This window comes from Leucopleurus acutus, assembly GCF_964270905.1.
Source record: "Leucopleurus acutus genome assembly, chromosome: 15".
Lineage (NCBI taxonomy): Eukaryota > Metazoa > Chordata > Mammalia > Artiodactyla > Delphinidae > Leucopleurus > Leucopleurus acutus.
Window position 1 is genome coordinate 14,884,383 of NC_139157.1, and position 15,809 is coordinate 14,900,191.

The 15,809-nt window shown below is 43.6% G+C and overlaps 1 protein-coding gene across 1 annotated transcript in view; it reads right to left on the reverse strand.

Annotated features, from left to right (window-relative positions):
- The window catches only part of AKAP12 (A-kinase anchoring protein 12), a 101,367-nt gene that overhangs the window by 43,939 nt on the left and 41,619 nt on the right, over positions 1-15,809 (reverse strand). The window contains exon 2 of the mRNA XM_082855823.1: positions 286-388. Within this exon, the coding sequence (XP_082711949.1) occupies positions 286-388 (103 nt within the window). The remainder of the gene's footprint in view (positions 1-285; positions 389-15,809) is intronic.

Below are 15,809 nucleotides of genomic sequence, written 5' to 3' on the forward strand. Positions count from 1 at the left end.
AAAAGATCATGAAGTTTCAGGTAAGGATGCCTAACAAAAAGGAAAAACAACTTCACTTCCATACCCAAGCGTTACTATAAGCTCCCAGGGGCTATGCAAATGGCCAGATAAATACTTCTTTTTGCAATCAATTGACTGCTTTTGTTGTCAACATCACCCACCCCCAGGTAGGATGACAGTGCCCATTCTATCCAGGCCTGTTTTTATTGTTCTGCAGGGATCCGTTGCAGGTGTTGTTTGTCCTCCAGCCCCTGGTTCTGCCCAGTCCCCCGCAAGGCGACTTACCATCTGTGACAGTTTCCTCCTCCTGGCCATTCAGGGCTCCCTCCTGGAGGCCTTGCTCGGCTAAGCCGTTCACAGTGGACAGCTGACCATTCTTCTGTAGTAGCTACGGGGAAGACAGAACCATGTAAACTTAATTTCAATCTTCACAACCAAGTTAGAAACGATACTGTAAGTTCGAGAATATAAATCATTTAGAGGAGAAATACAGAGAACTGGAGGGCTAGTAACAGTGAAGAGTTAAGTCTTTTGTGTGTGTGTGAATGATCCAGCTATCTTACGAAAGATACAAGGAGCTATGAACAAGCAGATAGGACTCTGTATCTGGATAAAGGTACACATCATTCATGCATTCGTTCACTCTTCTGAAAAACCAGACATAGGCCTGACACACAACACCCATCATTCCAGGCCTGTTTGAGATTTCACAACGACTAAGTCAGGTGTGGTCCCAGACACTTTGAGCTTACAAACTACTGTGGAAGGCAGACAGCCCTCTGAAAAATATTTTTTACTTTAAAATAATGTTTCCTTGTGATTAGACACAAGATATACATATTTGGCTGGAATATATATCTAAGCGACAATGTGTCCTTCTCGGGGGAAGAGGGCAGACATTTAAATAAATAATTACTGAACTGCAGCTACGGAAACTGTCACGAAGAAGGAATACATACAGCAAATGACAACAAACAGAGGGCCATGACCTAGGCCAGGGTGTCGTGAAGGCTTCTTGGAGGAAGTAAAGGTAAAGCTAAGATCTAGGATGCCAGCAAGGGGTATGTGAGCAAAAGGTAAAGGTGAGGCAAGTGAGAAGGCCCCGTGGTTCAAAGGCCAGTGGATCCAGAGCCCAGTGAACAAAGAAGAGACGCCTAACATGTGTGTTCATGACTCATTGTATTTTCCTTAAAAATATTACTAAAACGGTGGTTTACAATCGTCCCCATAGGGTAGCCCGTGCAATTGACGTCATCAGATGCAAAAATAGTAGACATATAGACATGCCCAGTTTTTTTTTTTCTGCCCCAGGGCTTGCAGGATCTTAGTTCCCCAACCAGGGATTGAACCCGGGCCCACGGCAGTGAAAGCGTGAGTCCTAACCACTGGACTGCCAAGGAATTCCTAAGACAGGCCCTAATTTTTTAAATCCTGAGAATATAGGTTAAAAGTTTTAAACCAAATAAAAATCGTACAATAGGGCTTCCCTGGTGGCGCAGTGGTTGAGAGTCCGCCTGCCGATGCAGGGGACACGGGTTCGTGCCCCGGTCAGGGAGGATCCCACATGCCTCAGAGCGGCTGGGCCGTGAGCCATGGCCGCTGCGCCTGCGCGTCCGGAGCCTGTGCTCCGCAACGGGAGAGGCCACAACAGTGAGAGGCCCGCGTACCGCAAAAAAAAAAAAAAAAATCGTACAATAACCGCTAGGAACCTAAGGATTTCAACAATGATTTATGGTCCACATACATTTCTCATTTTCCTTAAAACCAACGTAGCGAGGTGCTACTGTTTCCATTTTACAGATGAAGACACTGAGACTCAAAGTGATTACAGAGGGGAAGGCTGGCCGGCCACGGGCCCCACAGCTCAGCCATGGCCTGAAGGCCAGGGCTCACCACCATCTACTTCCAGAGATTTTTCTTTTTCTTCTCTTTTTTTTTAATACACAGACGGTTTCTTTCTTTCTTTCTTTCTTTCAGTATTTATTTATTTGGCTGCACTGGGTCTTATTTGCGGCATGCGGGATCTTTAGCTGAGGCATACGGGATCTAGTTCCCTGACCAGGGATGGAACCTGGGCACCCTCCATTGGGAATGCAGAGTCTTAACCACTGGACCACCAGGGAAGCCCCCAGAGATTTTTCCGCAACACAACAAAGTGTTGGAGGACCTGTTACTACGCACAATGACAAAATGCCTTAAATAGTATCCCACAGTACGCAGACCCGATCATGCCAAAGTAATCTCAAAGCTGGACACTCTGTTTGGCATCATTCCATGCCGTTTACAGGCCAATGGAACATGCTGGCCAAACCATAGGCTTCCATCAGAGCCTTGAAGGGAGTAGATCCAATTCAAGACGATCAATCCAGAAGGTTCGAACGGTGCTGAAATGGATTTCACCTGGCTGTTCCCTGCTCCCAGCAAAGACGCCCTGCAACTGCAGAAGCTGCCTTCTGAAATACCGTCACTGTACTCTAATACTCTCACTACAGATGGGAGAGCCGGCTTCAAAATGCCCATGCTGAGTCAGTGTATTAGAAAGGACGCTCAGATTACACTTCCACTTAAAGTCTTCTCTTACCAAAATATGAAAGATGGGAGTTTTAAATGAAACCTAAAGATGAAAGCACAGGAGATGGGGCAGGGGGATATCCCCACAATGCTCAACAGCAAAAATGTCAACGTTTAGGAGTATTTTAACTAAATTCCACTAGTCTTACGCACGAGTTAGACTGAGATTTCATTAATAATGTGATGAAGAGCTAGTGGGGGAAAGCAGGAAATGCATATTCTTGTGGGCTACATGGTCAACCAATGAACCTTAAACCTAAAAAATTTAACACAGATAGCATGGCATGGCAACCTAAGCAGGGGAATGAAAGACAGCCATTCTAATACCTCGATTTCAAGTCAAAAAACGTTGGTCAACTGCGCTCCTAGTTTAGGACCCAGAACTCTGAACTTTATTATAGAGTCTAGAGTTCTACAGAGTTTCTATAATTCTTGAGCTATTTCTCACAATTCTTCGTGAATTGTCAAATCCAAGACATCTTTAGCAGGAGTCAAATTGAGTATTTTCAAACTTGAGGGATCTATAGGACACGGCACAAATTTTCATCTACTCTTTTAGAATTGTTACACGTATACAATGATGTATTACATTAGATGATATAAAATAAAATGAGTCTTTGAGATCACCTGCCAGCCCCCTTTATAGTCAGCGTGATAAGTAAATTGTGGATTAGTTATTCCCCGTGACCACAGGGCAACTGTCTTTACCTCAGAAAGGCACTTACTTAACTTTGGTGACAATTTATGACAGCGACATTACTGAAACTGAGTTTTGAGCTTATTTTATTATATGTGTAGCTTGGGTCCAGCAAGTGTGCCCAAGCTCTGACCCATGAGTGATGTCTTGAGCACTCAAAGCCCGTGACACACCAGCCCTCCACACAACAATGGAACGTCATTCCATTCAGCCATACTCAGACACTTCCACCATTCTGTGTTTCACTTAGAGATGCTTTTTACAAAATCTCACGTGTTCTTGTACATGGATAATTCACTTTTTGGCCAACCCAATCTATGGTGTTTTTGTTTTCCTTTTCTCCCATTCCCAACCATCTAAATAATTCATACTATTGTTAAGGGTCCAGGTGCTTCTGAGAGTTATCAGCACGTTAAAGTCACCTCAAATGGCAAGAAACCTAACCTGCAGTTCCTTAACGCTTAAGTTCTTCCTGTCTTTTCTATGTGTTTACATGCACACAAGCTTTCTTTTTTTAAAAAACAAAAATGGGGACTTCCCTGGTGGCACAGTGGTTAAGAATCTGCCTGCCAGTGCAGGGGACACGGGTTTGAGCCCTGCAGGAAGATCCCACATGCTGCAGAGCCACTGAACCCGTGCGCCACAGCTACTAAGCCTGCGCTCTAGAGCCCACGAGCCACAACTACCGAAACCTGCGTGCCTAGAGCCCGTGCTCCACAACAAGAGAAGCCACCACAATGAGAGGCCTGTGCACCGCAACGAAGAGTAGCCCCCGCTCGCCGCAACTAGAGAAAACCTACGTGCAGCAACGAAGAACCAATGCGGCCAAAAATAAATTAATTAATTTAAAAAAAAAAGGAGAATACATGCTTTTATAATCTGATTGCTTCGTACACTGTGGATGCATTTCTTTGTCACTAAACACACATCTGGCTCGTCCTCAGTCTTTCTCTCTTTTTTCTGTAACTCAGACGCCCACAGAAGACAAGGATTTCAGTTAAGCCCAGATAGACCCTGAAAGACATACAGACACAACTCAGTGACACACGGGGTGGGAAGGGCCGGAGCCAGATGAGATGCGAGGGGAGGAAATCGGTATAGGATTGAAGTTTCCAAACGCGTTCATGCTGAAGCTTCCTCACATAACTTCTTCTTCTTTTTTTTTTTTTGCGGTACTTGGGCCTCTCACTGTTGTGGCCTCTCCCGTTGCAGAGCACAGGCTCCAGACACGCAGGCTCAGCGGCTATGGCTCACGGGCCCAGCCGCTCTGCGGCATGTGGGATCTTCCCGGACCAGGGCACGAACCCGTGTCCCCTGCATCGGCAGGCGGACTCCCAACCACTGCACCACCAGGGAAGCCCTGTCACATAGCTTTATCCATCCACCTTGTTCTTACTTTTATGAACAGTTAGGTCTTTTGAGATGAGAACTAGACTTCAAAGGCATGCTTTTTGCACTGAAACACAGCTAGCACCGGGAAACTTATTTTCCCACTGGATTTCTGCTTCAAAAACGGTAAACGCCCCCTTTGAGCAAATCAAAACCCTAAATGTTTTCAAGCTTATCTCCCTTGAGTGGGTCAGCCAGAGTTTATTCCCGTAAAGCATTACCACATTACAACTAAACAAGCTTTAAAAAAAAAAATCTTGAATGCTTCCAGCAACAGTGTTGTCCTCTCATTCCTCTAAGGACAACAACAGAAAACATCAAAATGGTAGCTAAGGCACGGCAGAAAAGCCACCCGATGTCTCTGTCCCCTTTCCTTCTCCACAGGACGGCCCACAACTTGCTCTGAACCCCTTTGCAGAGTAAGCTGTAGGGGTATCAAGCTCTTTAATGAACATGCTAAACCATGAACAAAACGGGTGAGCTCCTGACATGTGTCAGGATGCTGGGGGAAAAGGAGGTGAGCCTGCGAACCATTTCCTCACAGAGTGATGCTCCCGGCTCCACCATCTCACTGCAGGACCAGCACGGGTGGGAGCGGCCAGAGCCCTGCAGTCCACACAGCAGATGAGGCTCTGAGCAGCGCCACTGGTCCCAACAATAACAGCAAAACCCAAGAAGCAGAACTATTACATGGCTGTAACCAGGAAGGAACCAGAACCTTGTCAATATAAGGAGAACACATGCACAAATGATGAGAATAAAAAAGATAATCTGGAAATGATTTTAAATCCCATGACAGAACTTATAAAGAAGACTCTTCAGGGACTTCCCTGGTGGCACAGTGGTTAAGAATTCGCCTGCCAGTACAGGGGCCACGGGTTCAAGCCCTGGTCCGGGAAGATCCCACATGCTGCGGAGCAACTAAGCCTGTGCGCCACAACTACTGAGCCTGCGAGTCACAACTACTGAGGCTGCATGCCACAACTACTGAAGTCCGTGCACCTAGAGCCCGTGCTCTGCAACAAGAGAAGCCATTGCAATGAGAAGCCTGCGCACTGCACCGAAGGGTAGCCCCCACTCTCTGCAACTAGAGAAAGCCCGTGCGCAGCAACAAAGACCCAACGCAGCCAATAAATAAATTAATTAATTTAAAAAAATGGTATCAACAAAGCACATGTAATAGTGTAGAGATGTATTTTATGTTGTAATATTAAATTTAAAAAGCAAACTAGGGGCTTCTCTGGTGGCACAGTGGTTGAGAGTCCGCCTGCCGATGCAGGGGACACAGGTTCGTGCCCCGGTCCGGGAAGATCCCACATGCCGCGGAGCGGCTGGGCCCGTGAGCCATGGCCGCTGGGTCTGCGCGTCCAGAGCCTGTGCTCTGCAACGGGAGAGGCCACAACAGTGAGAGGCCCGCGTACCGAAAAAAAAAAAAAAAAAAGGCAAACTAAACAGTTATAGGTACAATATGATTACAAATATATATATAAGAACATACCCCAAATAGCTAAATAAGTGGTGATAACAATATTACCAAATCGTTAATATCACAGTATACCAAATAATCGTCGGGGAGGGAACTATGAATTTTTCATATCCTTTGTTTTTCTACTTTTCTGTGTTCTGTTCCTTGTCTAATACACCTGATTACTTTTATAACTGGGTGGTGGGAGAGAAGCTTTTCCTTCACACATTATCCTGTCTTAGTTTGCTTATTGTTAGTATGGCTGGGAGACAGTTCAGAAAATTCTGCTTCACCGATTGCCAGTCACATGGATTTTCATGGGAAACGAGAACTGCTTTAAGACAGGAACTTGACACTGAGATCATATTTCAGGAGGCTTTTCATACGAACTAAGCCATACTCACTCCTCCACCGTGGAGGACATGGTGGACTCAGAAGCAGAGCGGAGGGCTGGGTGCTCTGGGGCAAGATGAAATACTTCACATCTGGTGTTTTATCATTGTCGTAGGCTGAAACTTGGTAATTCCAGGTCAGCAAACAGAAGGTGGCTGGGAGAGCAGGGTCTGATCTGCCATCTACTTGATCTTTGGCCTTGGGAACATTATTTAGCTTCTCACAGCCTCCTCTCTTTTTCTGTAAGCTGGGGTAAGAATTCATTTTAACCTACCGTAATGAATAACTGCAGCTTCACCCCACACATGTTAAGTGGCTAATAAGTCAACTACTAACGTAAGTTTTAGCAGTTATTGTTCTACCATTTGGTCAACAACTGCGATCTAATGGGAATGAATTGTCCTGTGCCCATTTCCCCTCTAAAATGAAACCTCCAAGACTTCCTTCCTGTTGCCTCCAAGCTCTGCACCCAATAGAACATCTGGTGTGAAGACTCCTAATTAGACTTTTTCTAATTTTCTAATGGTCTGGGTGGGAGAAGAGAAGCAATGCAGTTTATACAAAGGTCTAAATGGAGGGGAGCCACCTGAGTTTTTTCTCTTCTTTGTTCTTTTCTTAACCCTAGAAGGTACAGGGGAAACAGCAGACAGAGCACAGTCAGGCTCCTGTCAGCCATGGAACCTTATCTCTGAGCTCATTTTCCCAATTATAAATTGAAACTAATACCATCTCTATTTTCAGGCTGGTTGAGATTCAAATGAAATATTTGGGAAAGTTCTCTCTCTAAATGGAAAAGCTCTCAGAAGCCATTTTATGTCTGTCCACTTGATCAAATCAAGGCAAAGCTTGGACTCCAGTATTTTTCCAGCCCTTATATCACACTAAGGATGCCTTTTAAAAATTGTCCTCATGTTTGTGTTAAAGAAGGTGTCTTTCTTTCTTTTTTTTTTTAATGTGATTGGATTATAGCTGATTTACAATGTTGTGTTAGTTTCAGGTGTACAGCAAAGTGATTCCATTTTCAGATTCTTTTCTCATACAGCTTTTTCAGATTCTTTTCTCATATAGGTTATCACAGAATATTGAGTCGAATTCCCTGTGCTATACAGTAGGTCCTTGTTGGTAGTGTGTGTACGTTAATCCCAAACTCCTGATTTATTCCCCCCGACAACCCCTGCCGCAAGGAGGGTTTGGAAGGAGGCAGCATTAGATGTGAGACGATAAGAAATCCAACAAAATGAGACATCTGTGTACAGGGACCGCATCTCACTACACCCACTCACGGGCACTTGAACAGGGTTGTAGCGCATGACTCAGGCAGCCCTACAGTAAAATGGCTGTAGCCTTGCTTGGTCACAAGAAGAGAAAACAATGGCTGGAGAGAGGTAGCCTTTTCTGCCTAGGATTCCTGCTTGGTTTGACCCTCAGGTAGCAAAAGCAACTTATGCTGCTGTGGGAATGGGGCTGTAAATGCCATACCACGCATCCACACCTCCACACCCAGAGCTGCGTGGGAGCTGTGAGGGAGCCCATCCATCAACACCAACTAAAAAGCTGACCATCCTTCTGGCTGAAGACTCACTATGTTCAATAGCCACAGCTCCAAACAGTATATTCACTCTAGAGCCACGCTGTCCAAACAGCAAACATGAGGCCCATGGTGAAAGCATTTCATTCCCCCTGTTATTTAAATACAGGCACACAAAGCATTTTCCAATGTATTTTAAAATTTCTAGAAATAGGCTGAAAATAAGAGGCTAAAGGCAGAAACTGATGACTCCATCAGCAGTCCGTGTTTATAAGAATTTTAGAGGGGCAACAGCCCTAACTGTTGTGAGCAAACTGGATTGAATTCTTTAATCCCTCTATGCCTTCCCCTACACAGCCATGCTTTCCAACAAGTTAGCTTTAAGATGCTGTGTCTTGATATGAAACCTCTCTACCACAAGGACACGTCGAGATGCAGAAATAAAACCGTATGAAAACATCAGTGGTTAAAATAATTTTTTAAAGATTTTCTTTAAGATTCTAAAAAATTATTGTTAATCCTATAAAGAGTGACAATAACGTGGTTAGGTTTTTATAAAGTCCTCAACTGGGGACTTCCCTGGTGGCGCAGTGGTTAAGAATCTGCCTGCCAATGCAGGGCACATGGGTTCGAGTCCTGGTCCGGGAAGATCCCACAGGCCTCAGAGCAGCTAAGTCCGTGCACCACAACTACTGAGCCTGCACTCTAGACCCTGCAAGCCACAACTACTGAAGCCCACGCACCTAGAGCCCATGCTCTGCAACAAGAGAAGCCACCACAATGAGAAGCACGCCCACCGCAAGGAAGAGTAGCCCCGCTCACCACAACTAGAGAAAGCCTGCATGCAGCAATGACGACCCAACACAGCCAAAAATAAATAAATAAATAAAATAAATTTATTTTTAAAAAAGTCCTCAACTGTTAGAGATATATAATAATGGATCTATAGATGACATATCTTGTATTTGTTTTAAAATAGGCAAATAAAATTTAAAAATTGAAGTTAGACAAAATAAGACTGGCAAAATGTTGATTACAGTTGAAGCTAGGTGACGGGTACTTGTTATTCTCTACTCTTGTATACATTTTGAAATCTTCCAGAATTAAAAGAAAAAATAAAATTTTCTTTCGTGAACCTTCTCACAGAGTTAAATTTTGGGGTGTAGCCAATAAAATCTGTAGACGCAAGAAAACCTCAGTGCAGTCGAGAAAATTTCAAAATTTTTATATTTTAAACAGTAAAATGCTTCACCCCTTGGTAATCATCTAATTTCTAATTAGCTCAAGATATACAGTAAGCAGGGCTAAGGCAATTCTTAAATATTAAGAAAGATATATTTCTAGTCTATGAATTTTAAAAAAGATTTTAGGCAATCTATAAAAGAAAATTGAGAACTTTTAACTTGCAAAGCTTTTCAGAGAGAGAGAATATGAACTACTTATCAAGTTTCAGAGGTATTGTCAAAACATCGGGCCAAAAGCTCTCTCAAACCACATGAAATTGAGAAGAGCATGTACCCCAGGTCAGGGGTGCTTCTAGCAACCTCTAAAACGGAGAAGTCCTTGTCTCCAAGAAACTGGCCTTTAGAGATCTCTTTCTGATGCCAGTTTTCCTCCTGAAAAGGAGGACAGACTCTCCTGTCACTGTGGCAGCTGCCCCACCTCTTAAAATCCTGGTGCCCTGAAGCCTCTGATCTTTAAAGAAAACCTGTTTATTTTTAATTTCATGCTACTTTTTTCCACTCGTATATTCAGCAAAACAAAACCGACAAACAAAAATACCACCTTACTGGCTGGTAACTTTGCTTTAAATATGAGTGAGTTCGTTCGAAGGACCAGAAAAGGGGGCGGCATCTCATCACCATCACCCAGAGTCAGTGTGGCCCCCTTCCTTCCAGCCCCACCCAATGAAAACAGTGGTCCAGCTGTCTGACCCCGCACATACTACCAATTTATCCTGCTGGTCTTTACTTAGAAATCTGGCTGTGAGTCTACTGAGTGCTGTTCAACTAGACAACATCCCCCAACCCACAGCCAGAAGTAAAAATATTGGCCAGAAAGCCACATTTAACCAAGTTTATACCTAACTGGCTGAGAGCAGTTTTGTTGTGCTGCTGTTTATTTTATTAATTTAATTTAATCAAAGTGGAAAAAATTCTGATGTTCAGAATACAAAGATTAATCTTATTTTGCTTTTGAAATTGCATTGCTCCCTATTTATGGAAAGTTTCTGGAACATTATCTGCACAGCACATGAGGGTCCTTAAATGCCACTTGGTGAAGGGTGTACATACCAGATAGACAGTCTCTGGTCATTGTCTCCAAATCACTAATTTTCCTGTTTCTCGTAGTTTTCAGTAAAATTTGTGAAAATTACTTAATATAGTTTTAGGAGGAATAACACAGGCTCACCCCTAGACATGAGAAAGAATGAAAACTAGGAGATATCCATTAAAGTCCCTAGTTTGCTTTTAGCCTGCGAAATTAAATTTCAATTCAATTGAATGTTTCTACTCAAATATTCAAATTGTTGAGTGTCTTAGAAAGTAATATCTCTCATATTATTTATTTAAATCCCAAGGGACTTGGCCACTACAGGTGAAGTCATTTTATGAGGAATGGTGTCTACAATTTAGGCCTGTAAATCTCAAAGATCAGCATTTTTCAAACTGTTATCCAAGAATATCAGTATACCAGGTATATCAACACCTGTGCATTACCAGGCTTCTCTCAGAAGCGTTCTGGGCTCAAAATCAGCTTGCGAAACTCTGACCTAGACAGTTAAGCAGATTTAATTAGAATTTAGAGACTCTTGAATGTGCATTCTGAACCTCTAAGGAACAAATCATTACAGCATTTTCTCAAGTGACTTGCCCACAGAACCCTTTTTGAACCACATCCATTAACATCTGCCATAAGTAAAGACACAAAGATAAATGCAATATGTTTTAACACACAACATTTCAGTCAAATATTCCCCTACATTAAAAAGTTATAGTTGTTTTAAAAAGTATTAAAACTCCTGGGTTCTCTGGGAAAGTATGTAAAAGAAAACAAAGAGCTCTAAATCTGGTGAGGTAGGAGATCAGCCATGCTGATTTCAAGCAAAGGGAATTTATAAGATCTCTGCTTGAGATGAAGGAAATGAAAAGCACCACCGACCCAAGATAGCAATTCACTGAGCGAAGATAGGTCACCACAATTCCATTACGTGAAATGCCTACCTGCATTGTTTGGAGTCCTCACACAATTGAGGTCTGTATCATACTTAGGACAGAGAGATGCTTGATAAACACAACACCTGTGTGGACAGCTAAGTCAGAGAGGACTGATACTACCTAACTTAATATAAAACTACAGTAATCAAAAGACAGTACGGTACTGGTGAAAGAACAGACAAACAAATCATGGGAACAGAATAAATTGCCCCAAAATAGACACACACAGATATAATTCTAATCTTTGACAACGGAGGCAACTTAATGGAGAAAGGAGAGTCTTCTCAACAAATGATCCTGGAAAATCCTATGTCCACTTGCAAATAAAGCTGTGTGAACATTCATGTACAAGTCTTTGTTTAGATACATGCTTTCATTCCTCCTGGATAAATACCTAGGTGTATTTCCTAGGTGTTTATATATTTATATACCTAGGTTATATTGTCGGTGTATGTTCAACTTGTTAAAAAACTTCCAAACTTGGAGCTTCCCTGGTGGCACAGTGGTTAAGAATCCGCCTGCTAATGCAGGGGACATGGGTTCGAGCCCTGGACAGGGAAGATCCCACATGTCACAGAGCAACTAAGCCCGTGAGCCACAACTACTGATCCTGCGCTCTAGAGCCTGCGAGCCACAACTACTGAGCCCGCATACCACAACTACTGAAGCCCACACCCCTAGAGCCCGTGCTCCCCAATAAGAGAAGCCACCGCGGGCTTCCCTGGTGGCGCAGTGGTTGAGAGTCCACCTGCCGATGCAGGGGACGTGGGTTTGTGCCCTGGTCTGGGAAGATCCCACATGCAGCGGAGCGGCTAGGCCCGTGAGCCATGGCCGCTGAGCCTGCGCGTCCGGAGCCTGTGCTCCGCAATGGGAGAAGCCACAACAGTGAGAGGCCCGCGTACCACAAAAAAAAAAAAAAAAAAAAGAGAAGCCACCACAATGAGAAGCCTGCGCACCGCAACAAAGAGTAACCTTTGCTTGCCTGCAACTAGAGAAAGCCCGCGCGCAGCATCAAAGACCCGACGCAGCCAAAAATAAATAAATTTAATAAATTTTAAAAAAAACAAAAAACTTCCAAACTGAACAACATGGATTAATTTCATTTTATTTACTTTTTCTTATGTTTTTTTTTTTTTTCATGTAGACCATTTTTAAAGTCTTTACTGAATTTGTTACAATGTCGTCTCTGTTTTATGTTTTGGTTTTTCGGCCCGGAGGCATGTGCGATCTTAGCTCCCCAACCAGGGATCAAACCTGCACCCCCTACACTGGAAGGCGAAGTCTTAACCACTGGACCATCAGGGAAGTCCCAACATAGATTAATTTTAAAATAATTATGCTGAGTGAAAAAAGCAAGAGAAAATTATACATGTGGTATATTCCATTTATATACATTTCTAGAAAATCCAAACTGATCACAGTAACAGAAAGAAGATCAGAAGTTACAGAAAGGAGGGGGAGATTACAAAGAGGCATGCAATTTGGGGATGTGTTTGATATGCTCACTATCTTGATGGTGATGGTGGTTAGACAGATGTAGATGTACGTCGAAATTTATCAAACTGCACACTGTCAATTATTTCTCAGTGAAGTTGTTAAATGCAATGAGAAAAAAAAAAAGAAAGAAAGAAACCTGGGAATCCTAGGCCAAGTCTCTGAATCACCAGCGTCCTCCTCTATGTGGAAACTATGCAGAGGAATTAGGACATGAGGCTTCCCTGATGGTCCCCACAGCACACCCACGTGTGCCATCTCTCCTCAGGGGGCAGTGCTAACACTCGTTAAGAACCAGCCAGTCCTCAGCCTCATAGAATCAGGAATGAACTCTAAGCATTGAACTTGAAGAACTGTTTTTTTTTTCCCTCCACCAACTTGTCCTGAACTAAGAAAACACAATCCTGCTTCTATTATGTTGGATCAATGATACGATCCATCTTACTTGAGTGAACTATGGCTGAACTGAGGTGTCCAACTGGGGGAAAGACTAAGCACAAGCAGCCCAACTCGAAAGATTCTTGTGTTAGGACAGGGAACACGTCCCACTCAGGTTACTCCGTAAGCTCCCAAACCTGCTGAAGTTCCCGGTTCTACAGAAAAGTGAGCACCTACCATCGTTTGGTTGGTTATTTGACTGTGGCCCCAGTGGGATGAGGCTCTACAGATCTTGTCAAGTTAGACATCTCAGGATACAGACCCGGAAAGCTTATATTCTCGTGTTATGACAGAGCACGAATGTCAAGTTACTTTCTTCCCTTTTGACCTGTTGCACCTGTAAGATGTACAGGGCAAAGCACCTGCCTCCACAAATCCCAAATGCAAAGTAAGAAAAATATTACTGTGAAGAGAACGATGAAAATGAGTAGCCTAAAAACACAAGATCGGTGTTTTGAAACTCTTCTGACAACTGTCACATGTCTAGTTCCTTTTGAGCCCTTGCACCAGAGTTTCATTCTTGTAGATTTAGAAGTCACGATCCCAGTTCCCACCTAATCCCTACACACCATGTCATATTCCGGGAATTACTCTCTTGTTAAATGGCTGCTTCTTTCAAAGGATGTGCGTTCGGTAGTAAACTAATGACGTCACATCCTTGCTTAGGAATTCGATAATACAAAATGTTCTGAAATCCACCACATGCCATAGGAAGGCTAAATAGTTTCTGAGCCTGACAGAGAAACGATTTTGACAAAGGAGGAAACCAGCGTTATCTCAAGTAAAGTTTAGATTTTAAGGTTCAAAAAATTGTAGATGCTAATATTACTTCTCTTTTTTCTTTTTGGCCACGCCCCATGGCTTGTGGGATCTTAGTTCCCCGACCAGGGGTTGAACCCAAGCCCTCCACAGTGAAAGCGAGAAGTCCTAACCACTGAACTGCCAGGGAATTCCCTAATACTACTCCTTCTGATGAAAGACTTGTCCCTAAGCCACAAGCGTCAGAAACTTCACCACGGTGGGAGTCCCAAAAATATACAGTGCCCAAACTTTGCACAATAAACTCCAATCGCCAATACAAGACGCACATCTGGGATTGAGTACGGGTCCAGTGGTAGAGGCTCATCATTACCTGCTTATAGGAGAGAAGGCAGAGATGAGAAAAGGGGAAACACAAGAAAGTCTCTTAAAAGAAGCTCTTCTCCGGGCTACCCTGGTGGCCCAGTGGTTGAGAGTCCGCCTGCCGATGCAGGGGACACGGGTTTGTGTCCCGGTCCGCAAGGATTCCACATGCCGCGGAGCGGCTGGGTCCGTGAGCCATGGCCGCTGAGCCTGCGCGTCCGGAGCCTGTGCTCCGCAACCGGAGAGGCCACAACAGTGAGAGGCCCGCGTAACGCAAAGAGAAGCTCTTCTCCTATTCTGAGATGTTTATTTGCTCGTTTGTTTTAAGTAGCCCAAGGGAGCATGCATCACCTCCGTTGGCAGGTACTTCTACACCATGTTATTGTGGTAGAGAGAGATGGAACAGATGTTTACTCCAAATTTTGCCCAACACAAACAACATACTTTTTTTTTTTTTGGCCACGCCGCGCGGCTTGCAGGATCTTAGTTCCCCGACCAGGAATTGAACCCAAGCCCTCAGCAGTGAAAGCACCAGGGAACTCCCAGCGACATACCATTTAATTAGGAATATAATTGAGACCACTGTCAAAGTTAAATAGCATACTTTATCAGTATGCAAATTTAGTGGCCATACTGCTTTTGAACCACATTGCTTAAAATGACTGCTGATTTAAAAAAAAAAATCCAGTTAGAGAGAACATATTGATCATCTCGTTACTTCAGTTCTAAGCTTGTGATCCATTTGACTGAAAAAGAAAACAGGCAAAGTTGCTTGTCTTATTTTCAGTAAAATGAACTTAATTTGCAAAGATGGCCCATCTAAGATAATATGATTTAGAATCAACAATTGCTATCCTATAATGTTCTACCCTAAATATTTCTAGCACAATCACTGGAAAAGCTAAGATACAGAATAGCAAACCTGCCAATTGCTACTCCACAAAGAGCTGCGCTGCGTTTGCTAAAAAGCATCTATTGCTTCCTGGCCTGAATTCGAAACTGCTTTTTGATTGATTAAATGTCTGCCTCACATCTGCTTCTTTTTGAAGCCCGCTAAGCAGGGGGTTTCACTGCTAGAACCTCTCCTGCCTGAAGCTTTTAGGAGAGAAGGCAACCCAGCAAGGAAGGAAGGGGAGGGGGCCAGCCAGCGGCCAGTGAGAGCTATGTGAAGCCATCCCCAGGGACGTCCAGAAATGCCTCCTTCTGTGTGAAAAACACTAAAGAAAGTTTCCTATGCTCCGTGGCATGGATTATTTCACAGAGTTATTAAACATTTAGCTCTGATAATGGGCTTGAAGATGCCATTCTGGAGGAATCCATTTAGGGTCTGTGATGGTTAACAGCAGAATTAAAATGATAAATTGAAATGGGTTTCTCTGACGTGTGTGCTTGGCCCTGTACTCCCCGGAATTCAAATGGCCTGCTGCATACCAGAAGAAGGGACGTGATCCAGTCCTGCAGCAACTGCAGCATGGCTACTGTTTATCAGTAAGT